At 37.2% G+C, this 21477-nt stretch overlaps 1 protein-coding gene across 12 annotated transcripts in view; it reads right to left on the reverse strand.

The window, feature by feature from the left end:
* Nucleotides 1-21477, reverse strand: part of ralgapa1 (Ral GTPase activating protein catalytic subunit alpha 1) — an 81454-nt gene that overhangs the window by 37507 nt on the left and 22470 nt on the right. For 4 of the 12 annotated variants that reach the window (XM_051868064.1, XM_051868068.1, XM_051868069.1 and 1 more), the window contains exons 16-29: nucleotides 20656-20820; nucleotides 18535-18675; nucleotides 15914-17152; nucleotides 12578-12717; nucleotides 11897-12110; nucleotides 11635-11811; nucleotides 9818-9970; nucleotides 9500-9693; nucleotides 9263-9361; nucleotides 8722-8877; nucleotides 8508-8636; nucleotides 8245-8370; nucleotides 4372-4430; nucleotides 127-235 (exon numbers count right to left, since the gene is read on the reverse strand). In XM_051868064.1, coding sequence (XP_051724024.1) covers nucleotides 127-235; nucleotides 4372-4430; nucleotides 8245-8370; nucleotides 8508-8636; nucleotides 8722-8877; nucleotides 9263-9361; nucleotides 9500-9693; nucleotides 9818-9970; nucleotides 11635-11811; nucleotides 11897-12110; nucleotides 12578-12717; nucleotides 15914-17152; nucleotides 18535-18675; nucleotides 20656-20820 — 3101 coding nt within the window. The remainder of the gene's footprint in view (nucleotides 1-126; nucleotides 236-4371; nucleotides 4431-8244; nucleotides 8371-8507; nucleotides 8637-8721; nucleotides 8878-9262; nucleotides 9362-9499; nucleotides 9694-9817; nucleotides 9971-11634; nucleotides 11812-11896; nucleotides 12111-12577; nucleotides 12718-15913; nucleotides 17153-18534; nucleotides 18676-20655; nucleotides 20821-21477) is intronic. The other 8 variants (XM_051868075.1, XM_051868074.1, XM_051868067.1 and 5 more) reach the window with 7 other exon arrangements.

The raw sequence follows: 21477 nt of genomic DNA on the forward strand, positions 1-21477 counted from the left end.
GTGCTGTGCTCATTTTACAGTGCCAGTGAAGGTTCTTTTACAACACAGATGCTTCTGTTCCGTTTATAATCAATCTTTAACAGCAGAATACATGTATATTTTGTTGTATAACCAAGCATTTGTTACCTTGAGAGTAACACAGATGACATTAAGCGCTTCTTTGATCTGCGGATGCTGAGTGCCATGGACCAGCTCTTCACAGAGCCAAATACCCAGACTACAGAGTGCCACACACCTGAAAAAAAGAAACAGAGATAACTTTTTGATCTGATGTAAAATAAATGGATAAATAAACATGAAATGAGACAAAACAGAAAATGCACAATCCCTTTGAAAATACTTGTGTTTTAGATCAGGAAATGGAAATGTTTACAAGTTTGACATGCATAAATATACATAAAAATAAATGTAATAAAAAAGTTATTTATATATAAAGTTAGTTACATATATACAGTGTATATACGCACACTGAATTTATGTAGCATTATAAATGTCTTTACTGTCACTTTTAATCAATTTAATGTGTCCTTGCTGAATATAAATAATAATTTCTTAGCAAAAAAAGATCTTACCGACCACAACTGTAGTATATATATGTGTATATATAAAGTGTCTTATAGTGTATATCACAGAAGTACTGGGATAAAAGTTTTTAGTTAAAAAACTTGACACTTCAAATAAAAACTGTATCAAGTAGGTGGCAACAAATGACTGTTAAAAAAAATGTTTTTGTCAGTGAATCATTCAAAAACGCTGATTCATCCAGGAATGAAACAAGTGAAGTCTTATTATGAGTGAATCAGTAGGCGCATTTACATGCACATACATTACATACGTTCTTAACCCGATTATGCTTAATAAGCCGACAATGCACGTGGTCATGTAAACGCATTAACCCGTTTTCCTTGATCGAAGTAAGGTCATAAACAGCTTAAGCATAAACCGATTGTCACAGCTAGATTTTTGCCCCTTACCCTGATTTCGCCTGGCATGTAAACGCATTAACCTGCTTTCTGTTGGTTTATTTAAGTGCGCATGTGTGATATGCAACAGGAAAGCATCCTTACTGCGGATTAAGCAAGCTCTGGGAGGAGGAAATATATTGCTAACTCAGACTCTTTCTTGACCCAAAAATTATAAAAATGTGTTCATGCCGTGCAGCAGAAGTATACGTGGTACAGTCAAAATTCTGCATCTGTAACTGCATGAGGGGATTATATATATGAGTCCGTAAATTTCCCGCTGACATGTTGCAATACTCTTCATCGGTTTTTAATGATTTATTTAACATCACAACCTACATAACAAATGGAATACTCAGAGTCATATACACAAATTATTACGTTTTGACGTCACTACCGAGAAATAACCTGATTTATTAATAAAGTCTTGTAAACGCGGTTTACTTGCGTTGACGGGTTATTGGTTTGCACGTAAACCTGAACAACAGGTTATTTCAATAAGCTGATTTTTGTGAGTTATCAGCATACTGGTGTGCATGTAAACGTGCTCATTCATTCTAAAAAATGAATTAATTTTTGCAGTAATTAATATTTTGTCAGAACCTCTAGTAAATTACAGTTTTTTTGTTGTTGTTTAGTTGAGAATATTTTAAACAAACAAACAAACAAAAAAACTTGTGATTCTCAATTTATCCAGAATCGTGCAGCTCAAATATAACGTGGCTGTTGGGCGGAAACCTCACACCTCCATTTCTCATCACTTTTTTTTTTTTTTTCCACCCTTTACATCTGTCAGTGGATTTTGCAAATATCTTACCAATGAAAAGTATTAAAAAGAGCATGTGACTAAACTTCATAACTCCATTGCATCCTCAAACTGTCAGTCAAATTTGAGTTTGATTTTGGTAAAATGTTAATAATATAATGACACATGCAAGTGTGTTTAACGGTTAAACAGTGTTTTTTTCCCTGAAAAGTAGTGTTTTGGAGGTACGAGGTTTCCGCCTGAGAGCAACGATTATATATATATATATATATATATATATATATATTTTAGGGCTGTCAATAGATAAATGTTTTTTTAATTGCGATTAATCAATGTGCAATCAGCGCGTCGACAAATACATGATTTGTTTGCGCATCAACAAAACAGACTCACGTGTGCTTGACAGCTGTTGCCAGCCCTAATATATATATATATATATATATATATATATATATTATATATATATATATATATATATATATATATATACACACACACCCCTTCAATAGATAGATAGTTAGATAGAGAAGGTTTGTCGAGAAGGTCAAATTGAGGTACCCAGCTCAATGTTTTGGGGGTCGTGTCCTAACCTCTAGGCCATAGATATTTAATCCTGCCTCCTGTCTGCTCCTTCTATGATCTAAGGCTTTCCTCAACTTTTCTCCAGAAAAACACCCAAACTTTTTCCACAGGGAGTTATGGGGGCTTCTAATGACTTGAGCCCCATAAGGATCCAGTCTAATCCTACTGAGTACTGGATTACTTTAAATGACACTGCTCCTAATCTGTCTAGATATGACCAGACATGTTGCCCCACACCAGTTTAACACCGACCGTAATGTACAGAGCTATTAATCTGTCTGGCATGGGGCTTGCTTGCTTGCTTCTTTTTCAAAACCAAATATAACAAGGAGTATGCACTGACCTGGAAACATTCTAATATAAAAACATGAAGCAGGGCAATCGTAATACGAGTAAGGCTACTATACCAGCTACAACATGGGATGATTAATGAATTAATGATACAATCACCTTTTAAAATAAGATTTATATTTATGACATTAATATAATGTATTTTAATGTACAATGACATAATATGTTTACTGTCTGTTCGGTATAAAGAGTATTCTCTGTATAATCATGTTTAGTCAATTAGTCATGTTGACATTTACAGTAGGGGTGTGATGAGATCTGGTGCCATGAGATCTCGCGACATTAAAATGTGACAATATTTCTCGTCGAGGTTAAAAGAAGTCTTGTGATATCAGCATATTAAAACCAATTAAAAACATAATATAGCATAGTGCTATTGCGAAATCACAAATGCTGGGATTTAATTAAATAAATATATGTGCTGCAGGTGAAACGTGACACTTTAATTATTTCCATGCAGCAGCTCCGTTCACAGTAAATGTTGCTCCACACAAAATCAGTCTCATGCCGTTAAGTGTAACAACAACAATCACCAGGCAGCCCTCTGCCGGCATTTGTTATAATACATAATGTAGTCGATTAAATTTTTATTATGTATATTACATTGTGTATTTTAACAGTGTTGTTCAATAAATCCAAATGACTACTTGTTTTGATACTTTATTTGAACCCATTATTATTTCTTCATTGTTATTATATATGTACTTAAAGGGTTAGTTCACACCAAAATTAAAACTCTGTCATTAATTACACACCCTCATGTCATTCCACACCTGTAAGACCCTCGCTCATCTTCGGAACACAAATTAAGATATTTTTGATGAAATCCGAGAGGTATATGACTCCTTCAACCGACACTTTCAAGGTCCAGAAAGGTACTGAAGACATCGTAAAAACAGTCGACGTGACTGCAGTGGTTAAACCTTAATTTTATGAAGCGATACTTTTTGTGCGCAATAACAAAACAAAAATAACGACTTTATTCAACAATATCTTCTCTTCCCTGTCATTATCCTTGCACAGTTGACACAGTAAGCACAGTGAAGGCTTCCCTGTTTACGTCCGAATGCCAGCTCAGTTTTGGCCAAAGCTGATCACTTGAGCAGCACGACGCATGCGTGTGATGCTGACGCAGGAGCCGGCCGATAATGAGTCTGCATTCTGACATAGAACCTGGAAGCACTAGATGAGCGTGAGTAATTAATGACAGATTTTTTCATTTTTCATTTCATTTTTTCATTTTGTAACTTTGTAAATACAATTTTTCCAGTCATATAGTTTGTCATTGAAGATTTCTTAAAATATTGTCTCGTTCTCGTGAACCCAATATCGTGTATTGTCTTGTGAGCTAAGTGTGCTAAATTAGCTTGTGAGCTAATTTATATTAATCTTTTTTTGGTCCTCTGATTGAAATTTAATTCGTCAAAAATCCTAGTACAGGATCGTATATTTAATTATGTTCAACTGTAATTTAGTTGCTTCATGCATAATTCGGTAAAGAAATTTACTTAGTGCACCTAGCTTAGACAACATATTTTTAGGAGAGGAAATGTGGAAAGTGAGGGGCAAATGGGAATAGGAAACATTGCGAGCCAAATTCAAACTTCTGTCGTTTACATAAGCACCACAGCAGTCTACGTGAGAGGAAATGTGGTAACTGCAAAGGCACAGCTATGACTAGGTCAAGGTGTTGGTGTTCAGGGTTTGTACCTTGCTGGTGCAGAAGGCTCATCTCTGGCAGAGGTCAGGATGTGCTTGATTATATGCTCCTAAAACACAAAAACAAAAAAATTACTATTAAAGCTGTCACATCATACATATTTTATTTATTTATTTTTAATTTATATATTTTTCCTCTGAAGTTTAAAGTGCATTTTAAACCTTTAAGCTATTAATGGTTTAAAATGCACTTTAAACTTCAGAGGAAAAATATATAAAACTGTAAAAATAATTAAAATAATTAAATATATATATATATATATATATATATATATATATATATATATTTTTTTTTTTTTAAATCAACTGTTAGTAATACGTATGATAAGTAAATATAAGCAATACACTACCACATTTCAAGTTTTGCAAGATTTTTTCATTTTTTGAAAGAAGTCTCACCAAAGTTGTATTTATTTGATCAAAACACAATAAAACTATTACAATGTGAAATACTATTACAATTTAAAATAGTTTTCTAATTTTATATATTTTATAATTTATTCCTGTGATGGCAAAGCTAAATTTTCAGCATCATTACTCCAGTCTTCAGTGTCACATGATCCTTCAGAAATCTAATATGCTGATTTGCTGCTCAAGAAACATTTATTAGTATCTTCAATGTTAAAAACAGTTGTGCTGCTCAATATTTTTATAAAAACTGTGATACATTGCTGAATAAAAGTATTAATTTCTTAAAAAAAAAAAAAAAAAAAATGACTTTGCCAGAACACATAAACAATTCTGAATGGGCCTCAATGAAAATACAGGATAAATAAAATCCTGTTCAAGGACTTGGTGACATCCTGATATCGATCTATTTCATTCCATCTAGGGAGAGTCAGATTATACGGCACCCATTTCTTAGCCACATAGACTTTCACATTTGCACGCAGAAACATACACAATACCACACACACTCCCACCAGAGACACAGATGCACAGAGTGAGATAATGCAGACAGACAAACAGATAATGATCAGAACCGCTCACAACAGACACAAAATCTGACATAAAACCAGCAATCTGGCAACTCGGAACACGACATATCCAACCATCTGGAAAAGAAGCATCTGTGAACGCGCGCACACACGCACACACACACAAAAAGATCACGTTAACCACGGTCTTGTCATTCATGGCCTGCTCCTGGTTATCAGATGCCATCATGTGAATTTCTGCATGCGAGTGACGGACGCTTCCCTGCATGGTATTAGATCCTTACTGTCGCACAGAACAACACGGCAACACAATAACAACAGCCCTGTGGAGCTCGGCTCAATGCAGCCTGCATTGCTGATCGCCCATTAGCACATTAGTGCCAGCAGGAACAATTACAGCAGATTTCCCTGCACTCTAAACAACCGTTGGAGTGGCATACATTCAGCCACTTGGATCTGCATAAGGGCAGGCAGTGGATCGGAGGTTAAGCGCAGACTACAGGTACGAGCACATTAGGGAAGCCCTGATTGAAGGTTGGTGGTCCAATGTAGCTGCATGAAATGTCAGAGGAAAGATATTAGTAGGAAAGATACACAAAACTGCGTATTTTTTCCCAGACTGATTATTTGATGTGTTGTCTGAACAACAAGTCAGTATTAAAGTGTGTAACCTTGTTAAATGTCAATTTATGATCTGTCCCATTATCGATTGTCATTTAAATTAAGGATCAATGAACTGATTAATCATAAACCTTAATACTGCAAGATACGTCTACTGAAGTGGCATATATAGTCACCGGCATGACAGAATGTGCAAATGCCACTCAAAATGCCAGCTTCCTTACCAGAATGAAAAGGTTTTTTAGTATAAATAAAAGGCTAGTAGTAGGATTGTGAAATTATTGTGATTATGAGCATTTACTAAAAAAAAGTGAACGTGCCGTTGTTACATTTGGGATCATTTTACTTTAAATAGAGGTTATTGTTGGCTATATAGCTTCATATCCTGTCACTGAGACCGCTGAATGTGTTTTTTTCAAATGGTAGCCTATCATGTTGCTGTATTGTGCAACATTGTTGTATTGTATTTTAAAACACAGTCACAATGTTTGCAATTTATCATTATCGCCACTTAACGTAAAATGATCCCAAACGTAACTATGGTGTGTAGGGCTGTGCCGGTCAGCGTGTATAAGGCATATCAAGTTTATTTGTATAGTACAGTACCCTGGACATGAAAAATTGAAAGCTATCATGGCCACAAATTAAGAATTAATTCCCACAACTTATTACTTTGTCCCCTCATTTTAGTTAAATCATGGCCACGTTGTAATAACTTAGTTTTAATTTGACGAGGGGACACATTAATAAAATGTGGACTGTGGCCACGAATTAATATGTCATTGAACGAATTATTAATATTAGAGATGCACCGATACTAAATTTCTCTGCCGATACTCGATTATTCAAAATGATATCGGCTGATGCCAATACCGATAGTTTGATTTTTAAGGAAAAAAAATCTCTCCCAAATAATGCTGCAAATGCCCTCTCATTTACACTATAATATTAGAGGTTACAATAAACAACAGAGGTATTATATTTAGCTGCTGTTTATTTTCAGATATAATAATTACACTCAAATAAAAACAGAAAATGTTTGTATACAACTCATTTGCACACAAGGTACTTTTCATGCGCATTTTTTTTTTTTTTTAAATTTATTCAAACATATAATTAACAGTAAATAAGCTTCTCTCTAGTGTTTTTTATAGCTAACTAATGAACTGTGAACACTGGAAAACATTACTAAAGGTATATGTGACATTATGTGACATTTTGTTCACAAGTTGTTTTATTGACGTCTTTCCATGGTTGAAACACAGATTAAGTGATTACATGAGACATGACATTCTAGTAAGTTGTACTATATCTTTCAACATACCTTTTGATGTTCATGCATGTTTTTCGAGATATAACTTCGAGAAAAGACTCACGCTCTGCGCTGCCGCTTGAACTGAGCGTCAAAACATCATTTAATGTTTGAATTTCATGATAAAACGGACAAAATTTGAAAACTGAAACTCTGTTTCTTATCAGAAGTAAAGCATAAAACTGATTTTCTTCACACACACAGTCGCAGTCTGAACATTTTTTTCCGCACCCTTTTGATGGACATGATATAATTGGCCCTGATCATCGGCTGTTTTTAAACAATCAGCCGATGGCCGATAGTGATAATAGCTTTCATCAGCCGATACCAATTGTTGGCCGATACATTGGTGCATCTCTATTTAATTATATATATATATATATATATATATATTATATATATATATATATATATATATAATTTTTTTTTTATCCATTTATTTAGCATATCACCCCATAGTAGGAGTATTTCACACATGCCAGTATTCAGTTTTGCTTTCCCTGACAGAGCAACATCATGCCGTGCTTGTGCAGAAGATATAATTTGCTTTTCAAATGGTCTCAGTTGCTTTGCAATATTGGGAGAAAACATGAAGATATGAGACAAGAGATGGGCTCTGCCCTGCTCGTGTCCCACAGCACTATTAAAGCGCACAGCCTGGTATATGATGAAATAATTATCTTTGTGGGGAAATAGAATTAAACTTGACTTAGTTACTAAATTTCTATTGCTTTCCATGTTCAAGGACTTTGTATTGTTTCTATTTTAATGCACTTTTAAAGTTTGGATCAAATTAAAAGTGCAATTTGTACATATGATCGTCGATTAATCATTAGCATCCCGAATACATATTTTCTTTAAATATTATAAAATTATAGAAAAGAAAAAAAAGAGTAGACAAACAGCTGACCTCACAAATGCATCCATGTGACCTGACCCAAGAATTATTTTTTTTTATTTTTTATTTAATTTTCTGTATTTATACAAACATACCTTGACATCTGTGAATTTCGTCATGATGATGTCAGCTGTTGTAGGGTGCAGTGCAGGAAGCTCATTGTACAAGTTTGGGAGGCACACCAAGGAACCCAACAAGATCTGAGCCTCTACCCGTGGAGCCTGGGAAAAAGATGGAGAGGAGAGAAAGACAAAAGCAATTCACAAAAGCTACAAAGTTAAAAACAGTGAATGTGACATTTGTGAGCACAGCTTGTGTAGGGGCAGTGATGTCTGGAAGCAGTTTAGTGGTTTCTCACATTAAGGGACGAGCAGGCGGTTACACGGCTCGCTGCCACAATGAAGTCCAGAATTAGCATAGTGGCTCCCGGAAGTCCAATAGAGAAGAAGCGTGGAGAGCAGTGCTTAATGATAGTGTTCACAATGTCCTGTGAGACAAAGAGAAAGAGGTCAACAAAAAAGTTTTGTACAAATTTGTCAACCCACATGGTCACCAGGTACACGCAAACACACCTGGTCTTGGTGAAGCAGGCCACAGTGCATGATGTTGTAGAAGTGCGTGAGAAAGTCAGAGTTGGGTGAAACATCCTGTCTCCTCTTCATGATCTTACAGATGAGCTTGTAGGCGTGGAGTTTTCCCTGCTTATATCTTTCACCCAACATAGTGGCCTGCACACAGACAGCAAATAAACCTTTAGGATCGGATCCTGGACCACAGAGAACTACTTCTAATGAAATGTTGTGACACAGCAATGAAGCACCAGATCAACAGATAAATGGGTGTATTTTATTAATCCCCTAAGTGAAGTTGCAAAGTAGTTAAATAGACGGATAGATGGACCAACAATAGAACGAACGATAGATGGAGTGATGAATAGAATAATCCATAGATAGAACGATGGATGGATGGATGAACCAACGATAGAACGAATGATAGAAAGAACGATAGCTAGATGGATAGGTAGTTAAAATTTAAATTGTCAATGGTATCTTTGTCATTTAGATAAACAGTGAAGTGGATTTGCTTAAAAAGATAGCATATTGATAAACTCACTTTGAAAAGCCAGGGAGTCAGAATCCGCAGAGGTGGAATAAGATCCGGTGGGGGTGGAGACGACTGGTTATCAAGGGAGATCCCGAGATTGTCTCTGATCTATAGATATAGAAAATACAGAGACACAAGGACGTTTGTTTCAACTTGAATTTGATTAGTAACTGCACTGTAAATCATCCTTTCAGAGCACCCTGAAGGACTCTGCATGAGAGTGTGTTTGTTCGTGTGTGTGTTCACCTTGGCCAGGTTCTGCCAGAGTTCGCAGAGGTAGTCAAAGACCTGTGCGTGGATCTCAGGGTCTTTGATGGAGTTGACATCTCCCAGAATGCCTAGCATTCTCCTCCACATCACTGTGGCGACATCAGCGTGCCAGCCAGTCAGAGTGCCGCCAGCCATCACACTACAGTCCTCGGTCGGAAACTCGCTGGTTTCTTAACAGTGCAATTAAGCAGGATCATTACAAAGATGTCAAAGATTTGACAGATAGTGTACTAGCTTGCACAACTTAGCCAAGTATGTCTGATGAAGGGAAGATCTCTTATCTATGTACATTACCGAGGTCGTCAGGGGTCTGCAGCACAGAGTGGTGCATTTTCTCATCCAGCTGCAGGTCTTTATGCTGGACATGTTCAGCGGTCAGCGTGGCGGGGGACGGCGTCTGTGATCGGGAACCTCCCAGAGAGTGCATTGGAGATGCGCTCTCAGAACCTGAGGCAATATCAAGTGCATCAGCTCTCAGATTTCTAAACATGACATGGCAATATGTTGTAATGCCTCACTGAAGGTGATGATACATGGGGCAACTTTTTGAGCAATGTTGCCAAGCGATGTTGCTTAGACACTTTCCCATTGAGAATGAGCAACTAATTTCGATCTAAAGTATTCATTTGTTGCCCGTTCTCAATGGGAAAGTGACCAAGCAACATCGCTCGGCAACATTGCTCAAAAAGTTGCTCCATGTATCATCACCTTAACAGTAAAACAGCATATGGAAAAAGTGTGACTGATATTAGAGTTTGTTTTTGACTGGGTTTTGTAGCAAGGAATCATATAGCAGATGCTTTTTTCCAAAGAAACTTTCAGAATACTTATAGGGAATTTTCGTTTGGATAATTTGGGATTTACCAAATAACACCCTAGTGTTCTTGAAAATAAGGCTCAGAGATGCTGTTCATGTGATGTGAAGTATGGTATGCAATCAAAATAAAAGCAATCTGGGTTAATTGCCCAAGGGAACCACTATTGATTAATTATTTGCCTATTAGAGTATAATGCAGGGTTCCTCAAATCTTGCCCTGGAGGGCCAATGCGCTGCAGAGTTAAGCTCCAATCCTGATCAAACTCACCTACCTGTGATTTTCTAATGATCCTGAAGACATTGATTAGCATGCTCAGGTGTGTTTGATTAGAGTTAGAGCTAAATTCTGCAGGAAAGTGGATCTCGTGGGCCAGATTTGAAGATCCCTGGTATAATGCATTTCTCATTGCTGCTTGTCTTCACTGAAATTGCGTTTGGTGAGCAGTTCAAATTCTGTGTTACTTGCAATATAACCATCTCAGCAACTGGTTTATTAGGCTGCTTGTGACTTTAAGACCTACCGCTGCCAAATATGACGCAGATCTGACGCGCATCTCATTTTCTCACAATTCTTTAAGTTTATTTAAGATGCTATTTAACACATTTAAGACTGGTCTTATGATGATACTCGACAAATGGGCATTTTGGCATAATTCTGTGTTATTAATTGATATATATATATATATATACACACCTCAGCGTGTCTTTCTGTGCACACGAGTCGTGTGACACACAAACACGACATTCACAGACAGCACGTTCGCGTTTGTCTTGTGGCGCTTGAATGGTTAAAAAGCATTTGCGTGAATAAGAGTGTGATCATATAATGTAATGCTAGCTAAATTATGATGGGAAAAATGGATTCTGCATTAATTGTTAAATATTTTTAACGAGTTAAACTGAAAAAAGCCCTAGTTTAATGAAACGCAGTAAAAATACAAGTAAAATCTATATACTGAATGTGTTAAATAATGTTATTAGTCTTTCCTTTCTGTGCCGGGACGGCCCAGGGAGAGGGCACAAGAGTTTACGTTGAATTAAATTCCACATACAGTTTATTGCATAATATCAAAACACCAGTAATATCCAGTACTCACATTTATTTCATTAAATTATAGCCTTTTGAAGTTTAATAATCAAATTAGGCTGTAACGCTTAAAATGATAAGACTTTTTTTTTTTTTTTTTTTTATACCATTAGAAAGTTACTTATAGTGATGCCAGGAGTTCAAACCTACAACCTTTCAGTTACAAGCCCACGGCACCCTTTTGTACATGAGTGTGAGAGAGCGTACCAGTAATGGTGACCGTGTCAGCAGACAGGCCGTGCTGACTGAGGCTGCTGGTCTCAGAGTCGATGTGGAGTGTTGTGAGACTGGAAAGCTCCTGTTCCTCTGCGGTCTGCCCTGCTCCTCCCAAACTATCCTGATCCACAGAGGCCAGAGCGCACGTCTCAGGGGGGAAGCTGAAATCTGCACACAAATACATACATATAAATCCAACCTCTCTCCAAGCTTGCCTCTTTCAACTCAAGCTCAACTACTCTGATCCACTTACTTTCAAACTTGCTGTCATACTGAAAAGCATTGAAGGAATCTGATTGGCTGTCAGAGCTTATGAGATCACTTCCACTTGCGCTGGCTGGGGAGGTCCACTCAGAGGGCACACCGGGGTCGTCCGCAGGGCGTGTGGCGTTCTGGCGGTTCAGGAGCTCTGGTAGATCTTTGGGGATCTCCAGACTTCCCGGGCTACTGCCACGCCTTGTCATGCCCTAAAAAGAACATAAGAAAATCATATCAAATATATATTAATAATATTGTATATAAATGAAATTATAATTTATTATATTATATTTGTTTACATATATTTAAATTCTTGTATAAATAATTAGCAGAATCTATGTGTGTTTCAAACTACATCTTCAAGAACAGAATGAAAAATTGGATTTACACAGTAGTTGAAATTATGCAGTATTCAGCTGATATTCCATAAAGTTTGTAGTTCCAAAAACTATTATAAACAGTATATTTTCATTAGTTTATAATTATCAGTGCTGTCCATTTAATGCAATCATTTAGTGTGATTAATTATATAAAAAATAATGCAACTAAATTAATTAATAATGCCCTGTAACATGCAAATTTTGTAATTTTCCTACCATCTGAGCAGTTCAAGTTTGAAGCACATGCATCAACTACTGCTTAACTAGACTTTAGATGTTTTAGACACTATGCATACTGAATGTGGATATACAGAAGTGTCTCGGGCCCTCAGTCTCTCCTGGATGAACTCGTCCATGAGGTCACTGACATTAGGGTTGCTGCTGCCAGCATCGTTGGACATGGGCCTCATCTTCGGTGTCAGCTCATCTTTATTGGCTAAGACAACAGGTACAGAACGTCACATCAGTCATTTTACAGAGACCTCACAAAAATAGTGAGTGCAAACACAAACGACCTAGTAGAGTGGCATGAACTGGCTGACTTCCTCTTTGTGGTGGTGTCTGTCTCTGTCTACAAGTACATGTCTTGAAACTAATTATGAATTAGTTTATTTGAGTTTGGGGACAGTGAGTAAATACATAATTTTCTTAAAGGACAACAGTGCCATTAATTTTTTGTTTTTTTTGCTCATGCTTTGACAGCATCTTTGATATCTTTTTTTTTTTTTTAATACATAAAGGCAACCTGTTCACATTCAATAAATAAAATATATCTTATAAGATAAGATAACACTTTGGGAGGAAAGCATGTTGCAGTTACACTACCAGTCAAAGATTTGAGGTTGGAAAGATTTACTTTTTTTTTTTTTTTTATGAATTCTCAGTAACACTCTACAATAAGGTTCATTAGTTAACTACATTAGTTAACATGAACTAATAATGAACTGCACTTCCACAGCATTTATCAATCTTGTTAATGTTAATTTCAACATTTACTAATACATTATTAAAATCAAGAGTTGTATTTGTTATCATTAGTTAATGCACTGTGAACTAACATGAACAATTAACGACAGTATTTTTTATTAACAACCATTAACAAAGATTAATAAATACTGTAACAAATGTATTGCTCATAGTTAGTTCATGTTAGTTAATACATTATCTAATGTCAACAAATGAACCTTATTGTAAAGTGTTATCGAAGTCTCATAACAAAAAAAAAAAACAATACATTAAAAATAACATTGTGAATTATTACAATTTAAATGAAAGTTCAAAAGAACAGCATTTACATAAATTATAAATGCTTTTCTGTCACTTTTGATCAATGTGTCCTTGCCGGATAAAAGTGTTAATTTCTTTAAAAACAAATCTTACTGACCCCAAACTTTTGAATGGAAGTGTATTTTTGTCATATTACGCTAAAAACTTAATCTTGTTTCACCAACATAGTAACAGGATGCTTGAACCTGCATTAAGCATCAACAAGAACATACGATTGTTTGTGTTGATAAACTGAGCGAATGAAACTCAACACTATTGCCCTTTAAAACACAACCAAAATCCTTTGACATTAAACTCATAAAATGCTAAACAAGAACACAGAAATAGAAAACAAAATCTTTAATGGAAGCCAACCACAACACTGATTCCATCCAGTGAAGCAATGCAGTTACTCACAGTTCATGCAGTCCCCAAACAGAGACAGACAGAGAGAGAGACAGAGCAAACCCTGGAATTTCAAACCTAGGAGTTAGTGAGCCTTTGTGGCGGCTGAGGTTAAAGTGAGATAGCAGTGAGTATGTTAGAGGAGCCACCCACAGCAAGGCGAGGCAGCCTTCGTCCCAAAGCAAAGGGTTAGGGAGCCAATGGTTAAAAACAAATCATACGATCACGACAGCTCTCTTGGTAGGTTGGTGACTTTGGTGATTTTGGGATAATCCTAGAAGTCTTGTTAGTTTAGACTACAAGCTGTGTTTAAGTCATGAAGGCCCTGATTAACTTATACCTTGTGCAACTAAACTGTACACAGAAGGCGCTCTAAGAGGTGATGCCTGCTACTACATTATAGACAAGCCGGCAAGCTTTTAACACAAAATAACACAAGCTACAGACTTTAGTTTGGAAAACAGTCCACTTTGAGAGGGATAGTTCTGCCCTCTACTGGCCATACAAAACACTACAACTGCTTACGGTTAGGGTTTGATCACTGTTAAATGAAAATTCTGTCATCATATACACATACTTAAGTTGTTCCAAACCCTGTATAACTCAAAGGATTATATACTGCAGAGAGTTCAGAGTGTTTTTTTCCATAATGGGAAAGAGTTGAGGTTCAAATATGAAGAAAAAAAACCCACATAAGTAGGGGTGTGCAATATATACTGTCTACGATAATGTCATAATTGTTGTTTTGACGATGTGCAAGATAAAATAATCGAGTATGTCAAAAAAAAAACAAATATATATACAGTCAAATCAAAATTTATTCAGACACCTTGAACATTTAATTCATTAATACAGTTTATTCACTATAGTAAAAAAAAAAAAAGATCTCAGAGTTAAACTGTGTCAGAAAAAAATAATCTTAATTATGTCATAACACTTAAGCAAAACAGTCAGGTCAAAGTGTCTGAATAATTTTTGGTTCCAAATTTTCATCAATTTTACTGGTAGTCCACTGTATGGGTATAATTTGTCAGTTTACTTATCCTCACTTACGTAAATGAACTATAGTGTCCTGCACCCACTAGTAAAAATATATTAAAATCATGCATCCTCTTAGTTTAATTTAAAGTGTCATTTAGCTTTTTACATTTTTTCATATTGCAATATTCATATTTGATTGACAACAGCTCTATAGAGCGTTATTATTCAAATTCACTGCTGCGAACTAACCATGGCACAGAATATGAAAGCATGACAGGCCTAAACCAGCCAAGGTACCAGCACAAAAACACATTGTTATCATCAAAATTCAATATCTTGAAATAATCAAGATATCATTTTCTGTCACTATCGCACAGTCCTATTGTCTGGCTAAGAAAGACTACTGCTTTTAAGGTGCTTTTTTGTCATTTTTGAAGCCCCAGTTCCCATTATGGAAAAGAATGCACAGAAAACAACATGAGTATATAAAAGAAGGCAGAATTATCATTTTGGGAGCTCTACTCCTTAAAATATAAATAAAATAAAATGACATTATTAACAATTATATAGATTAAAATACATAACATTAGGTTATATGAAAGATCATTGTGTTTTTATGAATGTGTCAGTGAGCATATGTGTGTGCATGTACATGTGTGAGAGATTGACAGAGGGCGGGGAGGTAGGCATGAGGTCGCATGCAGCATCCAGGGAAGAGGGGCAGCAGAGATTAGGTCCCAGAAGCTTGAGGAGGAGGGGAAGCCGTCCCACAGGTGGGTGGCCGTTGGTCTTTTGGGAGTCTTTTTTTTTTTTTTTTGGAATTGAGCTACTTTGAAAGAAAATACAAAAAGAGGCTTCAATTCAATCCACATTCAGCAAAAATCAAACAGTCACAAGAAAAGAGAGAAAAAAAAAGGAAAACGCACAGGCGCTTTGGTTTCATGTCTTCCATGATGACATCGAGCCGATCAAGTCCTCACCTGATGTTTTTCTTCCAAAATAGCCCATTACGTGAGTGTACAGGTCCTTCAGGTGGGCCTCAGTGGCGGGCGCTTTGCCTTGACGCTGGGGCGACGCCGCCTGGGCCTTGGGTTTGGAGAGAGCGTGGACCATAGACTTATACACACCCAACAGCGCCACCTGCTGCTGCCGTGAGGGACTGCAACCTGACTCCTGAGACCTAGAGCGGGATCCCCGCGGGCGGAGAGTCGGACGGCCGAGTCGGCCACGTCTAGCCCCGCTGATGGAGCCTCTATCAGGCTCAACCGCTTCGCAACAGGCGACCCCCTCCCCCACGCCCTTTGCTGCTGCCCCGCTCGCCCCAACCGAGTGGCTGCTGAAGTGGCCAAGACGCCGAAGTCGGGTCTTCCAGTGTGCCTCTTTGGGGTCCAGAGGGTTGTGAAACTGCACGGACTCTGTGGATGGGCGGAAGCTGACATGGACCCCACCGCTGTGGCGTTTTTTGGGGTCAAGATGGGACAGCTTGGGCCTCGGTGCAAACTGGGAAGCCTGTGGACTAAGCTCGCTCTCGCTAACCCTGTCTGTGGCGTTCTGTCGTTGTAGCTGCGTGACTTTGCTGCACTCTGCTGGCTGCGTACTATCACTCAAATCCCAGTTGCACTGCTCTAAGCACTCGTAAAAACTCTTCTCACTTTGCTCCATCTCTTTATCCCATTCTAGCGCCCAATCCCCACTTCCCTCAAACTGCACCTGCTTGTTATTTGCACCTGCTTCCATTTTCACATCCTCCTTGCTACAAAACTCCCTAAAAGCACTGAAGACGTCTTCCTCCCCTTCGCCCTCGGTTTGATTGGTCAAGGCCGCAGCCGGACAGGACCAATCGGGGATAAAGGGGGGCTGCTGCCCTGGCATCTGGCAGAGATGGTCATAGATGCTTTCGCCCACCTCCAGGGATGCCTGGCTGTCGAGGGGTTGGTGTGGGTCAGTAAGCTGGTATGGGGTCGGGGAACTGTGGGGGGACTCAGAAGTGGTGGTGGTAAAGTGGGAGGAGTGAGAGGGACTGTCAGAGACAGGAAGTGCACCTTTGACCCGTTCTGCGATGAAGGGCTCCATGATGTCAGAGGCGCTGCTGCTGCGGGGAAGAGGGGGCTGCTCCAGCTCACCGGAGGCGGAAAACACCTCGGACGATGGGGTCTCCTCGCTCTGAGAGCAGTGGCGGATCCGCGGCCCACGCTGAACCATGGGAGGTTCCTCCAGGTCTGAACACGAATAGATATGCAATAATTAGCATTTTTAAGGATGCAAGTGTGTTTATGCATTAATATGGTCAGTAATATCTTAATGACACAAGTTAAGGAACAAGTCTTAAAATTTCAGATACCTAAGAGGTGATGGAAGGACCTAGAAAGTATTATCACATTAACTTATCCACTGTGGCCACATTATTCATGCAAAAAAACATGCATGTATAAGTAAAACAATAAAATCAAAATGAAATTTACAACTGAATCTCAAAGGTTAAACTAAATATATCAGATCACAAGCAAAAAAAGCTAATCGTGATTACATCTGGACATTTTCCTAAATAATTCAGATAAACATGATGATGATGAAATGCAGACAAAGGTAAACCATGTAGAGGGCATTTTTTCTCAAAAGTGTGGAAGAGGGATTATATTGACTAATGTGATGCAAGAAAGATAATACTGTATATTCACAAAGACAAGGAAAAAAATTAAAGAAACACATGCAGGACTGTTGGCTGAAGTGCATACAAAGAAAAGGAAATATGTTTGGGTCAAATTTCACCCCAAATCAAATGAAAGAAAAAAATGTGTGTGTGGGTGTACATATATATATATACACACAAATTAACTTGATAAATTTAACTAATACATTTAAATTAATGTACTATGAACAAACAAATAAACTAAGCATGTTATATTTATTTGTTAACATTAACTTAGATTAATAAATGCTGCAAAAAATACTGTTCATTGTTAGTTCATGACAAGTACTGAATTAACTAAATGTTAACAGATTTAATCTTATTGTAAAGTGTTACCAATAATTTTAGAGAGTATTTATATACAAAAAAAAAAAAACTTTAGAACTGAGCAAAACTAAAAAAAAAAAAATATTGACTGAATATTGACTGAAGGGGGGAATATTGACTGAAGATTTTATTCAATGATATTTAGGATTTTATGACTTTTCCAAGCTTGAAAAATTACACTTTTGGAATTCCTTAAATTTCCAGGTTGCAAAAATAGATAAGATAGGTTTCTTCTCTTTTTTTATTTTTCTTTAAGCAAAATATAACATACTTTTTATTCTTGTTAATTTGGGGATAAATGTGACCAAAACCTTTCTTAACATTTGATTCATCTTATCAGAAAGCAACTGCATAAGTGCATGAGGCTTTAAACCAATGATGAATGAGAAGGGAATCTTCCACGTTAAACGCATGAAAAAAACATTCAGGTTTATTAAATGAAAACCACTATACACATGCAACAATAAAAGTGACAGGATGGTGCTTCTAACTACAGGAAGTGTGCACACATACGTATACACACACATCCATAGGCCAGGACGCAGTCAGAGGCGAGAGTGCCGATATGGGCGTAGAGGGCTCTACCTGACAGCTCGTCAGCTAGGGGAGTGAGGACAGAATCAGGCAGGAGAGGGTGTACGGGGTGGATCAGGACAGGTGCGCTTTTAGCGCTGCGGATAAAGGCTGAGGACAGCAGACTGTCCCCCGTAGAGCAACTACGCAGAGCTACAGACCACGCACACACACACCCAGAGAGAAAAAGAGAAGAATGACAACAACACGGACAGAGAAGGGAAATGGGGCAGAGAGAGATAAGGAGTGATGGAGGAACACACAGGAGGCGTTAGGGAAGAGAAAGACATGATGGAGAGAGAGAAAAAGAGAAAGTGATGGCAGAAAGCAGTGAGCATCACAAAGAAGAGGTAAAGAAATGACCCTATCATTGCATCTTAAATCAGCACTGACTGGTGAACACATGAACATCATGTCTAGACTGTTAACTTTATAAGAGAAAAATGGCATGTTAAAGATGTTCCATTATGTTCTGGTTTAGTCACATGGCTGTTTTTTTTTTTTAGCCTAAGGCTGCGCTCCTATTTACATGCTATGCACACTAGATTAGGTGTTATTATTGTCATATATGAGGTATTAAAATTAGGTGATATAAATTTACATGGTCATAGAATCAGTGTTGGGAGTAATGCATTACAAGTCATACAGGTTACGTAATCAGATTACTTTTTCCAAGTAACTAGTAAAGTAACACATTATTTTTAAATTTACAACTAAATATTAGTTACTTTTTCAAATAAGTAATGCAAGTTACTTTGATTTCCCATTAATTGACTGACAGCTGACAGCTCTCCTGTTAAGAGAAATCATGAGTAAGTGCCGAGGTGTTGTGTGTAAACATGATGGTTATTGTAGTTCTAGACTAAATGTGAGCATTAACAAATCTCGCATGCACAAAAACAGATTCAGTATTCCACAAAATTAATAAAAACAGTGAAATGCTAACTCAGTATATTACGCGAACCTGCACTTATGTTAAATAACACAAATATACTTTATGTATTTAATCTCACTTTATTAACCAATGTCTTTGCTGCTGACCTTCCATGATCCAATTCAATCATACTAATAAGCAAAAGTTACTTTAGATAAACATCATGCGTGTTTCATTTTTTGTTTTTATTGTTGAAGAGTGCAGAACTTTCTTGTTCGAGTTGCACCCTCTACTGTACAGGTGTGAATTTGCATTTCCTTAAGCCTGAGGCTTATTTAATGACTGCTAAAAATTCAGCTTTCCATCAGAGGAATAAATTACATTTAAACATATATTCAGATAGAAAACAGTTATTTTAAATTATAATAATATTTCACAATATTACTATTGATTAATGCAGCCTTGGTGTGAATACGAGACTTCTTTAAAAAACACAAAAAAATCGTACCAACCCCAAGTTTAAGTGTACATCAGTGCATGTGCTTTGGGGTAATAATCCCTAGCATTATAGAAAAGGAGTTTGTGCATTCTATTTAACTTCAATTGTAGAAAAGCAACGAGGAATGCTGACCACACAATGTTAAGTATGAACATGTTAGCAGTAGTAATAATGAATTTTGCATTAATGAATTTAACTAGAAGCTAACGCTTATGAGATAGACGAGTATATTACTTTACTATGTATATTAAAAATGTACTACTGACAAAAAAGTACATACTAAGTATGCAAATTGTGATGCAGACTAATGGTGCAGTAAAATTTACCACTGTTTCGCGAATTCCTGCAGCTGAAATCCAGTCATTTCAACAGGAATCCACGTGATTAGGAATTTCCCGTGAGGGTGAAAGATTTCCCCATGCAAATTTTGTAACAGTTCAAGTCGGTCACGCAAATTTGCCACGTTTGACCAACAGAAAGCTTGTCTATTAGAAAGTGATATCAGTGTGAGCTGTGTTTCATACATCTTTCCATTATTTACAACAGACCTTTCTGCCTGCAAAATTTCACTGAAATTTCACTAATGTGACTACACCTTAATAAAGGACATAATTTAACACAATCTTGTTCTCATCTTCATCTTTGCCTTTCTGAACTATGGTAACAGAGTAATGCAGATAAAAGCATAAGCAAAGGTTATACGATTTAAAAGGACCTAAAATAGATTTAAATTGACAGGAAGGGTTGGAAACACACTCACCCACAGTCTTCTGTCTGACGATGCTTCTGGCCTTCTCGATGCCTGGTGAGCCAGCAGTGGTAGCGCTGCGCTGTCTCATAGCAGCAGCTTGGCCTGGTGGGTCTCGACTCCAGCCTCTGGAGAAAGACCGATCCACAGTGATTTTCTGGCCTTCATGGATGCCACCTAGAGGTAGTGGGGACAAATATGTATGTATATTATACACAGATGAATGATAGTGAAACTGGTATTTTAAATTAAAGGGGTCATGAACTGTTTTGTTTTACTGTTTTATAATGTTTCCTGGGGTGCACTTATAATGTTAGTATGCTTTTTACATCAAAAAATGGTCTATATAGAAATAAAAGACATTTTTCCTACCCTGATTTTAGCCCTTTTATTTGAACACACTGCTTGAAGGGAAGTGACTGCTACAAGACTTTAGTGTAACCACGCCCACTGCTGTGATTATTTAAGTATTACTGTCTCGAAAACTTTAGCATGTTTTTACTATTACAGCTCTCAAGGTTAACTAATTGTGAAAAGTGTTGATTATAGCATTATATGTAGTCTGTGGTATGAAAGGTTGCAGTAAAGAGCATGTAGCCAATCACAGACATGTTGTTGTGCGCATGAAAGCAGTGATCTCGTCATTGCAACTCAATTTCTGCAAACTAACAAATGCTTTCATCATAACTATCAGTGCAAACGCAAAGTAACAGAGATTTGTTGAATAAAACGAAAGTCTTGGCGTGAGTGCAGAACTCAGTCACAGATAAACTCGCACAGTTTGATTGACAGCTCCAGCTATTGTAAAGAGAGCGTTCTTTGATCGCTTTCTAT

This window comes from Ctenopharyngodon idella, chromosome 17 (assembly GCF_019924925.1).
Source record: "Ctenopharyngodon idella isolate HZGC_01 chromosome 17, HZGC01, whole genome shotgun sequence".
Taxonomy (NCBI): Eukaryota; Metazoa; Chordata; class Actinopteri; order Cypriniformes; family Xenocyprididae; genus Ctenopharyngodon; species Ctenopharyngodon idella.